The following is a 17,760-nucleotide window of genomic DNA, read 5'->3' as shown; positions in this document are numbered from 1 at the left end:
CATGTCCAGTATCAGCCCCCGTAGCTGTCCACTCAGAGCGCGCTGCTCTGGTAAAACAACCAATCAGAGAACAGCGCACAAGCGTGAACACACAGCGTTTGTTTTGCTGCCGTCTGTGCTCTGTCAACATGTCAGCAGTTAAATAGTAAATAGTATAGTAAATATTAGTACAATAGTGAATATTAAATAGTACGTGATAATAAGCTCATGATTAAATAGTATGTGATAATAAGATCTACACATGGTTTGTCTGGTATCAGGCCCAGTATCATGCCCCCAAGTGTCAGTATCAGCCCGGAGACCAAAGGTCGAGGGCTGTCTCACCCAGACCCGAGCTCCAGTGGCCCCCAAGTAAATTGAGTTTGAGACCCCTGCTCTAAGGTGTTACTCCATATCAACAGGGCAGTAATAATTTAAATCTGTATTTCCGAAGTCATAAACAGGTTTTCTACGCTCTCACTACAAAAAATTCAGTTTATTAATGTATGGAATTTCACTTTCACTTTTGGTTGGGTCTGCAATTAACTGTGATACATGAGGGAAGGCTTAATAGAAGCAGGTATACATAATAAAGAAAGGATCATCTAAAAGGCATACCACCAATACTACTGCCCCAGTTGCCCCAGTCAGGTCTGAGCAGGAATCAAATGTGAATAATGGACAGCTTTACTGCACAATGACCTCTTACTGGGCTCTTGACCTAAATCAGTGCTAGCAATAAGGGGCCCTGTGCTAACGCTCGGCTTGGTATGTTTCACCAGCAAGACCTTATCTGTGACTTGAGGAAGTTTGAGTAATAACTAAAGACAAGCCACAACAAAACCAAACCCCACCTTGTCAAACATAATTTACAATGTATACTCCTCTATTTCCAGCGTTGCTGTTGCTGAGACAACTATTATATGAGAACCACAGAGATTTTAGGATGAATGCAAATCTAGGTGAGTTGTTGCAGTTTTATAGAGCAATGTAACAAAAATCACTTACATTTTATTTTATTCACGGATTTCTGAAAAAAAAAAAACCTGTACAAAACTAGCAACATAGTTAGGCCACATAGCATTAAAAAATGGTGATAAAATATAAGATAAAAACATTTGGAATTCTTCCCAAATATTAATGTTTAAAGAATAATTTAAATGTCTCCTTGACAACACTTCCATTCTGTCTAAATCAGGGGTCTCAAACATGCGGCCCGCGGGCCAAATGTGGCCCGCAGGACACTAGTTTGAGGCCCCCGCCTTGATATGAAAGTTTAATGTTAGATGCGGCCCGCGCAAGTTTGATATGGATGCTGTATGGTATCATGTACCCCAAAAAAAAATTATTAAGTTTGATCAATGTTCATGTTAAAGGTTAAATAACTGTTAATAGTTATCCTCCCTATCTGTGTGGAAGTGGTAAGTTTTTGGCTATTTAAGTTTAAAGGAAATAATTTGAAGGCTACCGTTTAGGTCGCTAGCTCTCTAGTTTGCGAGTTAGCATGTGTCTCAAGACCCTGCAGTTGCGCAATATGTTGTAAATAAAAAAAGTATAAATGTGACTATAGTCGTGTTTTGTCATGTCTACAGGGCTCTAATAATGCTTTGTTCATTTTAATCTGAAAAAATAATTTGTCTACCCACCAACTATATGTGGTTTCTTAAGTTTTTATTATTTGCCGTTTTATTATTATTATTATTATTATTATTATTATTATTATATTAATTTATTACTGATTGATTGATTTTCTTTATTCTTGATGTGTTTATTTTTTATCTTATTTTGTGCAGAAAAATAAAAATAAGATATTTGAGAACAGTGGAATGTTTTATCAGACCTTTTATTGTAGAAAATCGGAACCAAAGCACAGAAAAAGTTTGTATTTTTTTCTGTTTTTAATAAATGCGTTTTTTTTTTTTTTTTTTGAAAACCTGATGCAGCCCAGTCTCACCCAGACCTTAGCTCCAGTGGCCCCCAAGTAAATTGAGTTTGAGACCCCTGGTCTAAATGTATCGTTCATATTTTTAAAAAGGCACAGGTAGTTACTTTAATTTTAAACATATTTTGGAGCTGACAAAATTAGTTTATTTCATAGGGTGGCTGGGCTTGTCCTTAGACATAAGGTGAGAAGCACTATTATGTGGGAGAAACAGGGAGTAGAACTGCTGCTTCTCTGCACTGAGAGGAGTTGGATGAGTTGGCTTGGGCATCTGGTCAGGATGCCTCCCGGATGCCTCTCTGGGGAGGTGTTCAGGGCACCTCCAACTGGCATAAACCCCCGAAGACAGGACACCCCATACCCAGAAGAACAATCTGGTGTATGCTGTACAGCGCAAAAATAGCTCATAAGAGTTTAATTTAAGAGCAAATAACCAAAATCAATTAAGTTCTTACATTAATAACTATAGCATTGTACTGCCAAAAAAAAACTTTTGGGAGCCATTTTTGTTGCCACTGTTATATTTGTCCAAACAAAACTATTTTAGTTGTACCGAGCAGTAAACTTAACAAGAAACAGAAGAAACAAGGGTGATTTAATAATTTTTTCCATGACTATTTCCAGAACAAAAATGTACACATTCTGGACAGAGAAGAAGGATGGTTTGAAACGTGGGGCTACAACACCACCTTTCTCTCACATACATACAATGCTGTCCTTTCATCCCTTTCTCAAAGACACAGTCATTTAGCCTCTAAGGGAATAAACACAGCATAGCCACCTTGGTTACAGATGGCTCCATGATCATCGTTACATGTGAATGGGATGCTAACGAAGGTGATACCACACTAACGAACATCGTTGGCATTGTATCCTAATGATCGTCATTCGACATGGCACATATCTCATCAAATGAAGTTATTTTTCCACAAGCCTGCAGATATTTGGTACTAAAAACGAAAGGTTTTCAAAACCTCCGGCCAAAGTGTGGATCTAGAGAAAAATATGATTGTGTTTTACATTTCCCAGCATCACTACCTGCTGTGATGTCACATGTGCAACTTGTATTTCCATCAGAAACAACATGGATGCCCTCAGAACTATGTTGGTTGTAGCTATTTTACAAGCACTTTTTACTTGCTTGTATTTGCAAGCCCAAATATTGCATCACTTCAAAGAGCAGAGGTGAAGAGGTCGGCCAACTTTGCTCAAATAACAATTTCACGTCCGATGAGTCCTACTCGTAGCAGGCTCAGACGCCGACTTGCTTTGGAAAGATTCCCAATCAACATTTTCTTGCGTTTTGTTGACTTTGTATTCTATTCAGTCCACACGAGTGAGATGTGCTTTATGTTTGTAGAAGTCATGGGATGACAGAGGATGATTCTGACTGGATAGAATTTTAGGAACTACTGCCACCTACAGGTTTGGCATGCTTATGACAAATGCATTTATACGATTACATGTGGATGCATAAAAAAAAACATAAATATAATAAAATATGAGTTTGTGTGGACACCATTTTCTTCATGAACGGAGACGGGAAAATATGTGGTTTTAAAAATACCTACGTGTGGACAAGGCCTAAGACAACCTGAACAGTCAATTGACCGATTGGATGCCCTGTTAATACACTGACTTGGATGAAAGAGAATACTCACAGCCATTTTAAAATTAAAATTTTCCTCAATAATATTATGAGTTTATGTTCCTGAAATTGTGACTTTTTAGTTAATATTTTGACTTTATTCTCATATTTTTTTTCCCTTTATGCTGTTTTTTTTTTTTACATTTTTCCAAAGATCATGACTTTATTCCTATAATGTTTTTAGTTTATTCTTAGAACTTTTTCTGCAACCTAATTTGGAAAAAACAACTGTCAATATTATTTAAAAATAAAATACATGTCCTTTAATAATTTTAAAATATTTTTTTTTCTTAATATGTAGAATTCCTGTAAAATTTGTAATGATTTTTCCATTTCTGCTGTTGTTGTTTTGCCACAAAGGGCCCTCAGGCTGCACTTTGGACACCCCTGCTGTATGTGATGAAATGTTGAGAAGTTGTGTGTGTGTGTGTGTGTGTGTGTGTGAGAAAGAGAAATAGTCGCACATAGTAAGGAGAGCTAGCACGCTTCCAGGCAGTCGCATCAAAACGGGGAGGGAGACCAAACATGACATCAAGCGTCGCAATTAGCTGACCCCCTTTCCCCGGAGTCGCCGTTTGAAATGCTCTGCCTTTAAAACGGTGATTAAAATATGTTTGCTTTCTTATTCAAAATGACATTTGACAAGGTTAGCAATATTTCAACTAACTGCAAAAACATTCTTGCGGCCATAATCTTTAACTTTTTTTTCCATTGAGGCGAAGGGGCGCAGGTAACCTCTGAGTGAGTTTCCCATGAACTCATTGCTACAATTAAAAAAAAAAAAAAACCACTGGGAGAGGAAGAAAAAGGAAAAAAAGAACCGATTCCTCAATGTTTCACTAAGGCATATTTTGTTTCACCCAGACAGTTAATGCTAAATGTTACAGGATTATTATTCAGACAATTTAACCCGACCTATATTAAGTCATTTTTTTTAAACCACAAGCTCCATCTTTGCACTTGACTGTCAGCAACTCAGAGGATAAAGTTTCTCCAATCGGTAAACCCCCTCATCACCAAATTAGGACTGGTGTAGACCGCAGTCCAGTGGTCATTCCCCCCCAAAAAAGACCAAACGCGATATGATGCGATTTAATGATGCCTTTCACGAGTATTATACAGTGACATCTCCAACAATTGAGAACTCACATTGAACCAACATTTAAGAAGACTTTTTGTCGGCATGCGTTCAGCAATGAATCATGGGACAGGCTCAAAAACAGGCCGTTTGAAGTTAATGGTTTTCACTTCCACTCTGGTTGCAAGAGAAGAGAATGCAAAGTGTCGGTTGGGACAGTGAGTCTGGGCTTTCTGGCAGCTGGGCTTGATGCAGCGGTGGCACTTTCCATCAGAGGCCTTTCGCCAGACAGCTATATTCTACCCTCCTTTTGGTTGCAACCATCACGACACAAGAAAGAACGCAACTCAAGTTGTCATTTCAAGCGCTCAGTCATTATCGGGTGTGACATGGAGGAAGATTCTCAGTGTGGATAATATAGGATATCCCTCAAAATGTGCATATCAAAAGATGGACATTTGTAGGGAGGCAACCCCAAAGCCCTTTCCTCTGCATAGACCTTTTGTTTCACTTAAAAAGTCCATGAAAAATAACAGCCTATTTCAAATTCCAGACTGATGAAACGTTGGATTGACCTGGTACAGAGTTGAAATTTTATTACCATGTTAACTCCTTCAGAGAGCTTTTTTATGATTCTATTTTAGACATTAGAGAAACAACATACTGGTAGTGGTAGCAGTAACAGAAGTAGTGGCCACTGGCTACCAGATACTAGTTAGTCAGAATTCCAAGTGCTTTTTGACGATGCCTAGTGTTATTTATTTTTAACGATTTTTTACTCTTTTTTTCCTTTAACTTTGTTTCTGCAGTGCACTTCAGACCAGTAACAAGTGAACCTGCACTTTGGGCACCCTTTGTGATTCTTCCTCAGGGTTCAGCGAATGCTGTTAGCTCTGTGAGTACACCACAACCCTATCCAGGATTTTTGTCACCCAACGCTTGTTGCTTTCCGGTAGGGTATGCGCTGTAAACTCTGGGAATCAAGGATTTGTTTCCTAATATTTTGGGGATTAACCAGCAAAGTCCCAACGATCGACTGGTGGATCGCGAACAATAGGTTGGCAACCTCTACTCTACAGTCTCCAATCTGCTGAAGCGGTCAGGTTTAGTTCCCCTTGGGATGAACTCTGGTATAGTGACTCGGGTCTCCCGATGCTGCCCTCAGTCGACTCTTCGTTAAATGGTCTTCCTGCGTTTGGTCTTGTTTATTATTTGTGAACAGGTCTTGTTCAACTCCACTGTCAATATTTTTAAGTGGACAGTCAAGGCAAGTACGAACCAAGCTGCTAATGTCCAATAAAAAAAAGTGAGTTCATTTATTTTTAGGTGTTTAATAGAATACAGTGGTCATGGATTTGTATTATTATGCTAGCATAATGGCGTTTTTGGACACAAATCTGTGGACCTAATAGAGGTTTTATCTTAACCCTCACAATTGATGAGTATAATCAGAAGGTCAGCACTTGGACACAGCCTGCTCATGTGTCTTTGATTACATACTCCCGCTAAGGGAGAGGGAAGCAGCGAGGTTTAAGCTATCAGGCAATCAGATGGCGGACAGACGTGAAACTCAAACCAGAGCCGGTTTGAGAGAAGAGGGCTGCCTGGGAAAAAAAAAAAAGAAAAAAAAAAGGATGGCTGGAAATGGGTCCTGACGAAGCTCTTTAACAAATGCCAGGCCAGTGAGGAAAGCCTCAGATGTGCTTGTATTTCTTTCGGTGTCTAGCAACAAGGTCCTGAAAATAATTAATTGTGAAATATCATACAAAAACAAATACCTCTTCAACTGGCTTTTAAAATCTTACTTTACTTAAAGTATGTCAATCAAAATGATGTGCCTTGAACTACAATCAGATAAAGGCCAAACAATTTCAACTGTATCTCAAAGTTACTTCTCGTGAGTGATGAGGTCATATGAAGAATAAAAGTTTGGAAAAAAAAAGAATCTCATCCAAGCAAAAATTAAGAATGATGGATGGAAATTCAAAACAGCATCCGTGATGATACTTATTGAGGAGCACAGATTGATTTGAAGGTGTTTTATGGTTGTGTGGTTTTTACAGCTCTGCTTAGAATTATTGTTATTGTATAGGATCATCTCAGTTAATGGGTGCTTGGGAGTCATGCCAGTAAGAAAGACGGAAAAAACGGAAAAAGAAAGGAGAAAATCAGAAAATGAAAAGCTTGTGATAAATCACAGAGACAGTTTCATCAGGATCTTTTTTGTCGCCAGTTTTGTGTTAAAAGGAGAGGTCACAGAGTGAGGACACAGCAAAATGACTTAAAAATCTCACTACATATGCATACGATAAATGTGCATATCTTTAAAAGGCAATTGCATTTCCTCCAACTACATCTTGAAATACATCCGATGCCTTAAAACCCAAGAAAAGGCGTCATTTGTACGAGCTAGTGGAAGCAAAACGACAACTGCTTGAAAAAAAAGAGCAAAAATAACCAGGGATGGGATAAAAACAAGGTTACGTGTGGGACAGTGGGCCTATAAAAAGGAGCCCGCTGTCTAGGTTATCTATAAGAAACCACTTATCACAAGCGAGCAGCCCTGCACGGTGACTGATGGGCCTCTGCAGAGCATGAGTACTGCTGCATTATCAGGTACACACAGAGCGGCTCTTTAAACACAAAAGGCAGAAATATGAAGCATTGTTTCCTGGGGTGTCATTTGCTACAAAACATTGTATTTGCTGCACTGTCTGAAATAGAAAGAGACAAACATTTGGTGGCAGGACATGGAAATTTAAATGACGATAAGGAAGGTGAGCAGCCCTGATTTAAAAGACATTCACGTTAGACCTTTCTTGATGCAAATTTGTTTTTCAAACCTCAGCTTCAAAAAGAATTGCCATACATTCTGGACTATTGAGCACACGCGAATATAAGTCGCACCCACCTTTATTTAAAGAAAAAGAAAAAAACATATATACGGCAAACTTGTCTGTCACCTTGTAACATGGGATATTTACACAGACTGACACACTATAAACCCTGCAATCCTCCCATCATCACTTGTTAGCTCCGATGAGTGATTCTTTTTTCCATTGGGAGTTCAACAACTGCCGCGGTCCGCACAGTCAAAGCCGAAGCTGTAGTAATTCAACACTTGATCAAACTTACTGAAGATTTTCAGATCAAAACACAATCCATGCATTACTTACTGAATCAGTACTCTAAGCATTATGGGAACTATAGTTATTTTAGTAGCACCTTATAGTCCGGATTACAGCATATGTATTCAACAGTTAGGGACTGAAAAAAAAAGCCTTTCTGTGGAACTTTTCGTGACTAAACCAAACTGGGTCTATATAAAGCATTTATTTTTTTGGTAAACTTCCAATGATCGAACACTAAAGTCATGACCATAATTTGCAATGTTTATGTCGACTTTTCACACTGGGTTAAAACACAGTTAAGACAAAAAAAAAAAAAAAAAGGCAACTAGTGTATCATTATCCCACAACCCTACTAGACAGGTGACAGACAACAGTACGCCTTACTGCATCACAGATATCTAGTACAAACTTCACATTTCAAAATCATGCCAGTGCCAACATTTCATAGATTTAATAGATTGTAAATTAATGTCGGGGATATTGAGAGGAAATAAAAAACAAGATCCCAAAATGACCTGCATATTGCAATTAAATTAAATTTAGTTAGATTCAAAGATTATATTCTTTAGAAATCTTTAGAATAATACCTGCCATTTAAAACAAAGGTATACAAAAGATTGTGTGTGAGCTACCAGTAACTCGCCACTGGATTTTGAGTAGCTCACCAGCTGGTCAAAGAATAAGCACATAATTAACCATTCAATGCAGACATTGTGCATCCTTGAAAAAATTAAAAATTGCCATAAAATATCACAAAATGACCGTTAGAGGGAATGTAATTTGTGAATAAAATCCATCTAATGTTGCCACTCATATAAATAAAGCCAAAGTTGCTTAGTTCCCCTTTCATTGAAAAATATAAGCAAATAATAATACATAAATATATACAAAACAAATACAAATATAATATATACAAAATCAAAGTTTGCCCACAGGACAATGTATCGTTACCATGTATGGTAACTAACAACATGATATTCTTTAAAAATATACACAGTATAAACTGTATTGTACTGACTCATTGTTATTACAAATTGAATAAAAACAGTATATAGCTTGAAATAATACAATAATTTCTGTCCTAACCTATAAAGTGTTACTATATAAAGAAACCGTACACAAGACCTGTCTAACAAACAAAGCTGTGCCGATGAAAACTATGTTGTAGTTCCATTTTCAGTATAGATGAAGTGTGCCCTGTCTGAGCCCAGAGGGGCATGGAAGAAAAAAAAAAAAACAGAAAAAGACGGAGACACAAAAGTATGTCTCGGGGAATCTGATGTTATACAATGTGAAAGCTGACAAAAAACATGGACATTCATCTTTTCCAAAAAAAGTTCCAGTGCAGAAAAAAGGAAATTCACAGAGCTGACACCCTCGCACCTCATTTCACTTGAGGCTTCCCTCTCCATCTCACAATGTCACAGCGAAGCAGGAGGAGGGATATGTATCGCTGAGGTGCCACTTCTCTCTCTCGCTCCCCACTTGGGAATGGCGGCCATGTCAAAACTGGTTCTCAGCCTCAGTGGTAAATGACAAATTTAGATAATGCATATATCTACACTAACTGATAAATTGGAGACACAGGGAAGGGCGGCTTAAGTAAAGCTAAATCCTGAGGCTGCTTGAGAGACCTGAGACTGCGGATTACACCCCGGACGCCTTAAACAATGCTCCCAAATGTGCATCCTTAAAAGCATGAAATCCTTGAAGCATCAGAGCTTACTTGTCATTTAGCATTAATACTCCAGCATGCCTGCACGGGAGGGGGTGAGGGGTGGGGGTTTGACATGATGCACTTGTGTGTGCTGAGGCGCCCCAAAACAAACACTTGCAAAGCCCAAAAGGAACTACCATTGTGGGGAGTTTTCTTTTTTTTGGCTATGGACTATTCTATGAGAGGATGTCATAACAAAGGAAACAATAAAAGAGGCCACGTTCCTGCACTGCATGGGGTGCCCATAACTATAAATACAAGGAAGGCAATGTCACAGGTGCTCTTGCTTTATAAGGGAAGGAAATATTGCTGCTTTCACAGTTACTCTCATATCATCTCCTGAACATGGCTTAGATACCGATAAGATTTTTTTTTGCTATAATATGTATAATAATATCTGTTACAGTGTAGGTTAACATAAAATCGAAGCAGGAATATAAACATTAATGCACACGTCATTGCGGAGAAACCACATGATAGTCTACTAGAAACAAGTCAACTACCAACCCAACCACCGGAAATTACATGGGCATACTAAAACCTAGCTTCCCGGAACATTAACATAAGTCACGTTTACATGGACCCAAATATTCCAATTCCATTCGGGTTATTTGCTCAAACGGAAAGAATCTAACCTTTGTATACACCTCATTCCGAAAGAAAAGTCCAAATGAATATATAATCGGATTCACAAGGGGTGGAATATTCCTTTCCACAACCCGATTGAGGTATCTTGTACCCGCTCAATCGGAAAGTTGTCAGAATGCGTTCTTTCAGCGCATGCTAAGCTGTGACGTAACGCACAGACGTCTCTCAGGTTTTGAAAATGGCGGACTGGACTACAGCGGAAAGTTCGTTTTTTGATACAAACTTTAAAAGAACTGAACGTTCAAGTTGCTGCTTTAAAAAAAGCGTAGCAACTGTCCCAACAACCGTGGTAATCACACTCTCGTCCGCCATCTTCGATGAATCACATGATGTTGTTAACGTTTTACTGGGCATGCCCCATTGACTATTCCGTTTGATTATAGCGGTGCATGTAGACAGGAGATTGGAATATTCCTTTCCACGTATACACTGTTTTCTGGTACGTCATTCGGAAAGATTCCATTCGGAAAAAGGAAAATCTCCTCATGTAAACGTGGCTATAGATGCACACAACATTGTGGAGCGGTCGTATGAGGGTCACATGATCAAACAAGGAACACTACGCTCCGCTGACATTGGGCCAATGAGAGTTGCAAGTGCCAGGAAGTTGTGACACAACTGAATTCGATCTCACCAGGATGTACCCAAAGTCTGCATCAACAGTAAGTTCCATCTCTTTTGTCATTTCTAATTATTTTCGGGTGTCTGGATTAGTTGAATTTACATTCTTTGCAATGGGAAAAATTGCCTGGGTTTTCATATGTTTCAGTACTTTTGGTAAGAAAAGTGAAAAGTCAGCTTCCACTGTTTTGTCTACGGTGGTTACAGTGGTGCATCTTATTACACTCTTGTAAAAAAAAAAAAAAAAAAAAAAAAAAAAAACAAGTTTTACGGCGGTGACAATTATTGTTACATGATTAAATTCATATGTCGCCTGTTTTGGAAGATTCTGAAATCAGAACAAAACGGACTTTCAAACACAAAAAAAATATATCCATATTTGTGCCTTCAAGACACAATTCCAGATGGTCAAGACAGAGATGATGTATTAAGGCAAAGCAAAATGTCTTAACCCTTGCTTCATATGAGGGCTAAATGAGCCATACTGTGCCATTATATTGTTATCAATCATTTTGTGTGTGGATGCCTGACAGCTCCTTATCAGAGCTAACCTTTTCATGCCTCCGTTAAAAGAGTTTTTGCAGTTTAAAAATCTCACAGATGATTTACTTTGGGAGGAGAGATGAGACCATTGATGCCCATGTTCATTTCCTCATAGGCCAAGAGGACTGGCCAGGATGAGGTTTATGCAGAGAACAACATGAACAAAAAGACAATATTCTGATGAGTAGTATTGATTTATTTTTTTTCATGGTACACCGTTGCTCTGGGCAATTAAATTGTGCAGAGATCCTTCATATTAATGGGTGGACTTTATGAGATGAGGGGCATATCATTAGACTTAATAAAAGGCAAAACACGACAATGAAGCTGAGAAAATAGAAGCAGATCAATTTAAGGGGCCGGTACTAAGGTCTGATATCAATGTCCATTGTTTTGATTGATTTCGTATGGTGGCACAGTGGTCATGTGGTTAGTTCTTTGGCATCATCAAATTGGTCTTTTTGAAGAAACATCTACAACTCAGAATCATATAATATTAGCTCAACTGCAAAGAGCACCAGTCATCTATTTGAGAGGTCTTTCTTGCACACCCGCCCCCAAAAAGCATATTTGATAAAGTAAGGACAATTACCGCTACATGTTATTATTTTCTTAGAGGTGAGGCATGGATTTAAGTCAATGAGACATAATATTTATCAGCAGCAGACGACTATTTATAGTTACTATATGGGTGATTCTAAAGCTGCAGCCATAAGAAAATATACTGCAAATATATTGCCATAAACAAGGGGCAAGAGTGTTGAATACTTTACTACTCCATGTCTGTTATGTATAAAACACCATCTGTGACATGAAAAAGTTTGTCCCCAAAAAACAATGAATTAAATAAAACTAAACGGAGTAAGTTACATTTCAGCTGCTGTGATTTAGTTTGGCCCTGATCATTTTCAAGATTTCCCTTTATAAGTCACTGGTTGTTGGGATCAGAAACCTCAGTTAAATATATCATATAGCAGACAAAAACAGTGATAGATGAGAAGTGAAATGAAGTTTATAGGATTAACAAAAAAGGTGCGATAATTATTTAAACAAAAGTAGGCAGGTGTATAAATTTGGGCACCCCAACAAGAAAATGAAATTAATATTTAGTAGATTCTCCTTTACAGAATAAACACTTCCAATAGCTTCCGATGAGGGTCTGGATTCTGGCTGAAGGTTACCAGGGGTGTCCAAACTTTTTCATACCACTATGTATATAATGTGTGTGTGTCGAGTGTGTATGTATATGTATACACAATACACAATGTGAGCTTCAGAGTATTTCTGGATTCTTTGTCAGTTTTTTGGTTAAAAAACAGACATTAACAAAAGTGAAACATACTCAAAATAAGAAATATGGTGTGATTTTTGTAAACAGTACAATTTGGGGAACTACAGTGTTACATCATGTATCTGCAGAAGGTGAGTGTGTTACATCTGTTTAATTAAATGTAAATTTATCAGATTCTTCGACTGTGGTCATTTTTTTTTAAATCCACTATATCACTATGTTAGCAATGACGCTAACTACCGAAAACAGCATATCTTGTTCAAACAGTCTTAAAGTGTGCTTACCCACATTTCTCAAAACACACAAGAGACTTGTTACATGTTTAAATTAATATTCACCAGCAGGTGAGTAATTCTTACGCAATAATGCAGAGAGTTGGGCGAGATGGATAACTCAATTATCCCAACATCCGTCAGAGCACAAGGGCTTGCCGGCTCTGGAATGCCACCAGCTATGATTCATGGCTGAACAACAACGATAGCCGCTGTTAGGCCATCTCATCCAGGCACTGGGCTTGAACACACTGTCTGATTCCACAGAAGACCATTTTTTCACTCTTTTTTTTTCTCTCTTTCTTGCTTTTCCCCTTATTTTTTCGGCGCATTGTACGTGCAGCATCATTACCCCTCACTCTACTGAAGAGGGGGTTCATTATGGGGTTAGTGTGTTGGCAAGACTATTGTTTGGATGATAAATGCAGTTGGTTAGAGCTTTGGAGAGAAAATTACTTATATTTTTTCACTTTCCGTCGACAAACCCATGTTCCCACAGCTCCCCCCTTTTGTTTTCCTGCAAACCAAGAACAATTAACACAAAGGGTGAAGCAGCTCAGTTAAACCAAATAGGGAATTCAGGAAAAATAAGCAAATCAGTGGATGTGTCAATCAAGAGCAATGAAGTAATCACAAACTCTGCTGTAGATTTATAAATAATGGCTTTGGGGTTTATAGTTTGGGATGCATATCCCAGTTTGAAGCATACAGGAATGGACAAAACACCCCAAACATCAGCCCCCTCAGGGTTCACTTTGCTGTTTATACCATAAAGCATTGACCTACAATGACATAAATATCTGAGACAATGACGTTAAAGGGCTAACAACGAATGAAAAGTCACGTCACATGTGGAAATGTCAGCATTAAATGTCAATTAAAAATTAGCAGCTGCTGAAAAAGGTACGGATCTGATAGGACTGACAGTTTAACATTCCTGTTCTGACACCGGGATGTTTATCTGACCGGGCTTGTGGCTGACATGACGGGATCTACATTGTCACTTGTCTAATACATTTGGACAAGGCCGTGCCACTGAATATCAATGAAAGACACCTCAGGGCAAATATGTAAGGCTCTCAGACTGTGGCTATCCTCCCAATCAGCATGTAACTACCATGATAGTTTATCTGCTGGTGACTGGCAGCGCTGAGATAAAAGACGGAAACTAAAAGCGACTTTCTGTAGTACACAGCAAGGATTTGAAAATGTCATCTGCCTTTCTGTCTGCCTGTAGAGCCACTCTTTCAAAATCTGGTCACAGTTACTATTATTTTGGATTTAACAAACAGAGTCATGTGTGTCTTTAATGGGGCCACTAACCATCAAAAGCATCCATTGTTTAAATTTGAAATAGTGACTTCAGTAATATTGTTAATATTGTACAAAAAGAAAATAATACATGGATGAAAAGCACATGTCAAATGCAGATGTCGCTGACGTCACTTTTCTTCTTTTTAATCATTTTTTTTTTTAAAATTCAGTTTAATCTTTATTATGACTCCCAAGGCAGAGAGACAGACTCGGATAGTGGCAGCAGGTAAAATTCAAATTAGACATCATAAGATGCTCAGTGGGCGGCACGGTGGTCTGGTGGTTAGCGTCTCACAGCTAGGAGACCAGGGTTCAATTCCACCCTTGGCCATCTCTGTGTGGAGTTTGCATGTTCTCCCCGTGCATGCGTGGGTTTTCTCCGGGTACTCCGGTTTCCTCCCACATTCCAAAAACATGCTAGGTTAATTGGCGACTCCAAATTGTCCATAGGTATGAATGTGAGTGTGAATGGTTGTTTGTCTATATGTGCCCTGTGATTGGCTGGCGACCAGTCCAGGATGTACCCAAAGACAGCTGGGATAGGCTAAACGAAGTAGAAAATGAATGAATGAATGAAGATGCGTCATATCGTTTCAGCCTTTCATCCAGATGGCAACAGAGTTCTGGGGGCCCTGAAACGGTATTTTTTGAAAAGGACTTATAGTGTGGGCAATTTTGACAATGACACCTTGTGGTTTCCATATGAACAAGCAAAACGCTACTTCAAATGATGATGTTGCCGTCACATGAACGAAAGTGCACTGCTGCTGAAAAGCCAAATGAATATTTTGACGAGCATGACTCCCAGTTGACATTAGCCTGATATATATTGTCTTATTAAGTAATTATACTTCATCGTCAGTCCAGACAAGCTGAAAACATGTTATATGTTCCTTCTACTTCTGTTGTTTTGGTGTGTTACATAGTTCTCTCTGTGTGTCTGCTTACAGCGCCCCATGTAGGTGTCCCCATGTAGTTTTTGCCCAGTGATCCATTTTTGTCTGCATGTGACTGTCTTGACACTGATTTGACACTGTGTGGATGCATTTTTTTTTTCAATACACATGAAACACAACCCAACAATATTTAAAGCTGCCATTTTCCCACTGTTTTTTTTACGTTGCCATTCTTTAACAGCACCGACATTGATGGAGGGACAAAATGACCATTTTTGTTGGAGGCAATTGTTGCCAACAAATATTACATAAATCAGCACCATCAAAGTGATCTAATAGTCAGATGTTGTGATTTTGTGTGAAACAATATCCAACTTTGCTGGGTTCTGAATCTACTTTTAAGGCTCTGCGTATGCTAATGAATAATAGAGAAAAGATAAGAAAAGAAGACTAACCTGTTCCAGTAGCTCCAGAACTGTTCGTTGAGGTAAGTGCGGTGACTGTGGTCGTCTCCGAATGAGGCTTTGCTCTCAATCCAGTGGATGATGTGTCCCTCCACAGCTTTCAATTCGGAGACACATATAACAGTCATACAGATGTTCATGTTTTCATCAGCTACTCTTTGACTGTGTTGCCAAGGTATGGAAAGATTGTCGGTGAACGTAACTTTGTTAAGCATGAAAACTTTACTAAGTATGCAGACTCAACCATTGCCAAGGTATCTAAAGTAGGGATCGACCGATATGTTTTTTTTTGGGGCCGATGCCGATACCAATTTTTTCCCATGATTTTGCTTGGGCCGATATCTGTGGCCAATACTGCTTTTGATCCCTCAATTTACATGAAAAAATGACCATGATAAATATTACAGGTCTCATGTTTAAACAAATATTTATTGAAATGTAAACACTGAACACAGTAGGATTCAGCTTTCTTAAACACACATTTAAACGGCATTATCAACTTTAAAATGAATAAATATTCAACCATGTGCAAAACATTTCTGTCGTAGTTTAAATTTATCTAGCATCGATGCGATGACTGCTCCTCCGCAGTGTGACGCGCACACCCCCCTCCCCCCGCCCCCACACACATAAACACTGACACAATTTAGTACGATATATAAAACTTTTCTCTCATCATTAAAGTTCGTGTTGTACACGCTAAAGACCTCTCATAAGCGGACACGGCTGTTCCAATTCCTTCTGTGCGTGTGTGCGTGCTCGGAGAGAGTGCACACACATAACACAACCCCGGTGGATGCCTGACTTTAAATCATGCGGTGGAAAAATACATCGGCGAACCCACGCGCGTATCGGCCGATACCGATACAAGGGGAAAAAAACGCAAATATTGGCCCGATATATCGGCCGGCCGATGTATCGGTCGATCCTTAATCTAAAGGTTAGCATACTGACAATTGTGAAGTAAATACTAACCAACTGGAACCTCCAGGATGATGTCTGGTGTTTTGTCATAGCCTCTAGCTCTCAGTTGGTTTTCATCTACAAGAGAGGACAGATGTATAGTATTCGTATTGCTATTCGATTGAACAACATTTATTTTAAACCAACAATATTCACCAATGTGTTGTTTTGCAAAGATTCCTGTTGTGAGGCCAACATCATCAATATCTGATGTGCACATGCTGTGTTGGCACAAAAGCTGCTCGCCAGTTTGTAGTTTGGCGAAGCTTGATAAAATATATAGCAAAGGGGACAAGGTTGGCATTATAGCCTGAGTAAGCGTAACCCAGGTCCTCCCAGACTGCAGCCATTGTCCTTGACTTTTTGCGCACTTCAGCCATTATCCCCACAACACCTGATTTCTCCATTAAATCTCAGGCTGACCAGGTCATTCGGTTCCAAGGGCCTGCCTCTTTGTCTCCAGTCAAGCTCAACTAATGGGGCATGGAGGAGAATTGAGAAGAGATGGAGGGTGCTGGTGTCAGTAAAGAGGCAGCATCAACTAAGGATGGAGAAAAAAGGGGAGGCAGGCCTGAGGTCAGAGAAGCTGCCAGTGGCTTGCGGTGCACGGGGGGCATCCTGTGCTGTGCTAATGCGCTATAAGAGACAGACCTCCATTCGCGCCGGCTGGGCTGTTGACATTGTCATGTGGCTCTGATCGCCTTTTTACATCACCTTTGATTAAAATTAATGGGCCGTCCCTGCTGTTGGGTAGCTTATTTCCAATCCATTTATCAAGCGGGGTGAGGCTGCCTCACTGGCCCTCGTGCCCTCTGACAGTTTTAGAACAGTCCTCTGTATAGCCGTGAAGAAAGGTCAACACCGCGGGTCCAAATAAATGATGTGGTCTTAATGACACAAGGAATGACTTTCATCCTTCACTCACCTGACCTATGGGATGATGATGATGATGATAGGATGGGAGCGGGAGAGGGAAGCAGGGGGTTAAATATTAACTTCCACAATTTCACACATGGGCAATATCTTGAATGAATTGGGTTGGAACAAGAAACTTATAATCCCCAAAACACAATCTTACTATCACACCATACAATACAATTATAATAAAGAATATTTTTCAACAATTTAAAATATACCGGAATTTCCACATTACGTTACATTGCATTGATCATGTGTTACTGGTAGATTGCCAAGATTGTTTGTGTTTGTGTTATTGGCTATTATGCTCATTTTTCAGCCCTTTGTATTGAGTT

General features: G+C 39.1%; 1 protein-coding gene across 5 annotated transcripts in view; it reads right to left on the bottom strand.

The window, feature by feature from the left end:
• Positions 1-17,760, bottom strand: part of cdin1 (CDAN1 interacting nuclease 1) — an 80,446-nt gene that overhangs the window by 23,828 nt on the left and 38,858 nt on the right. For 4 of the 5 annotated variants that reach the window (XM_058091413.1, XM_058091412.1, XM_058091414.1 and 1 more), the window contains exons 10-11: positions 16,520-16,585; positions 15,536-15,641 (exon numbers count right to left, since the gene is read on the bottom strand). In XM_058091413.1, coding sequence (XP_057947396.1) covers positions 15,536-15,641; positions 16,520-16,585 — 172 coding nt within the window. Of the gene's footprint in view, positions 1-14,633; positions 14,817-15,535; positions 15,642-16,519; positions 16,586-17,760 lie in introns of those variants that run through there. The other variant, XM_058091417.1, reaches the window with a different exon arrangement.

This window comes from Doryrhamphus excisus, chromosome 13, assembly GCF_030265055.1.
Source record: "Doryrhamphus excisus isolate RoL2022-K1 chromosome 13, RoL_Dexc_1.0, whole genome shotgun sequence".
In the NCBI taxonomy this organism is placed as follows: domain Eukaryota; kingdom Metazoa; phylum Chordata; class Actinopteri; order Syngnathiformes; family Syngnathidae; genus Doryrhamphus; species Doryrhamphus excisus.
The sequence above is the reverse complement of the archived record's forward strand: the minus strand, read 5'-3'. Positions and strand labels throughout refer to the sequence as shown.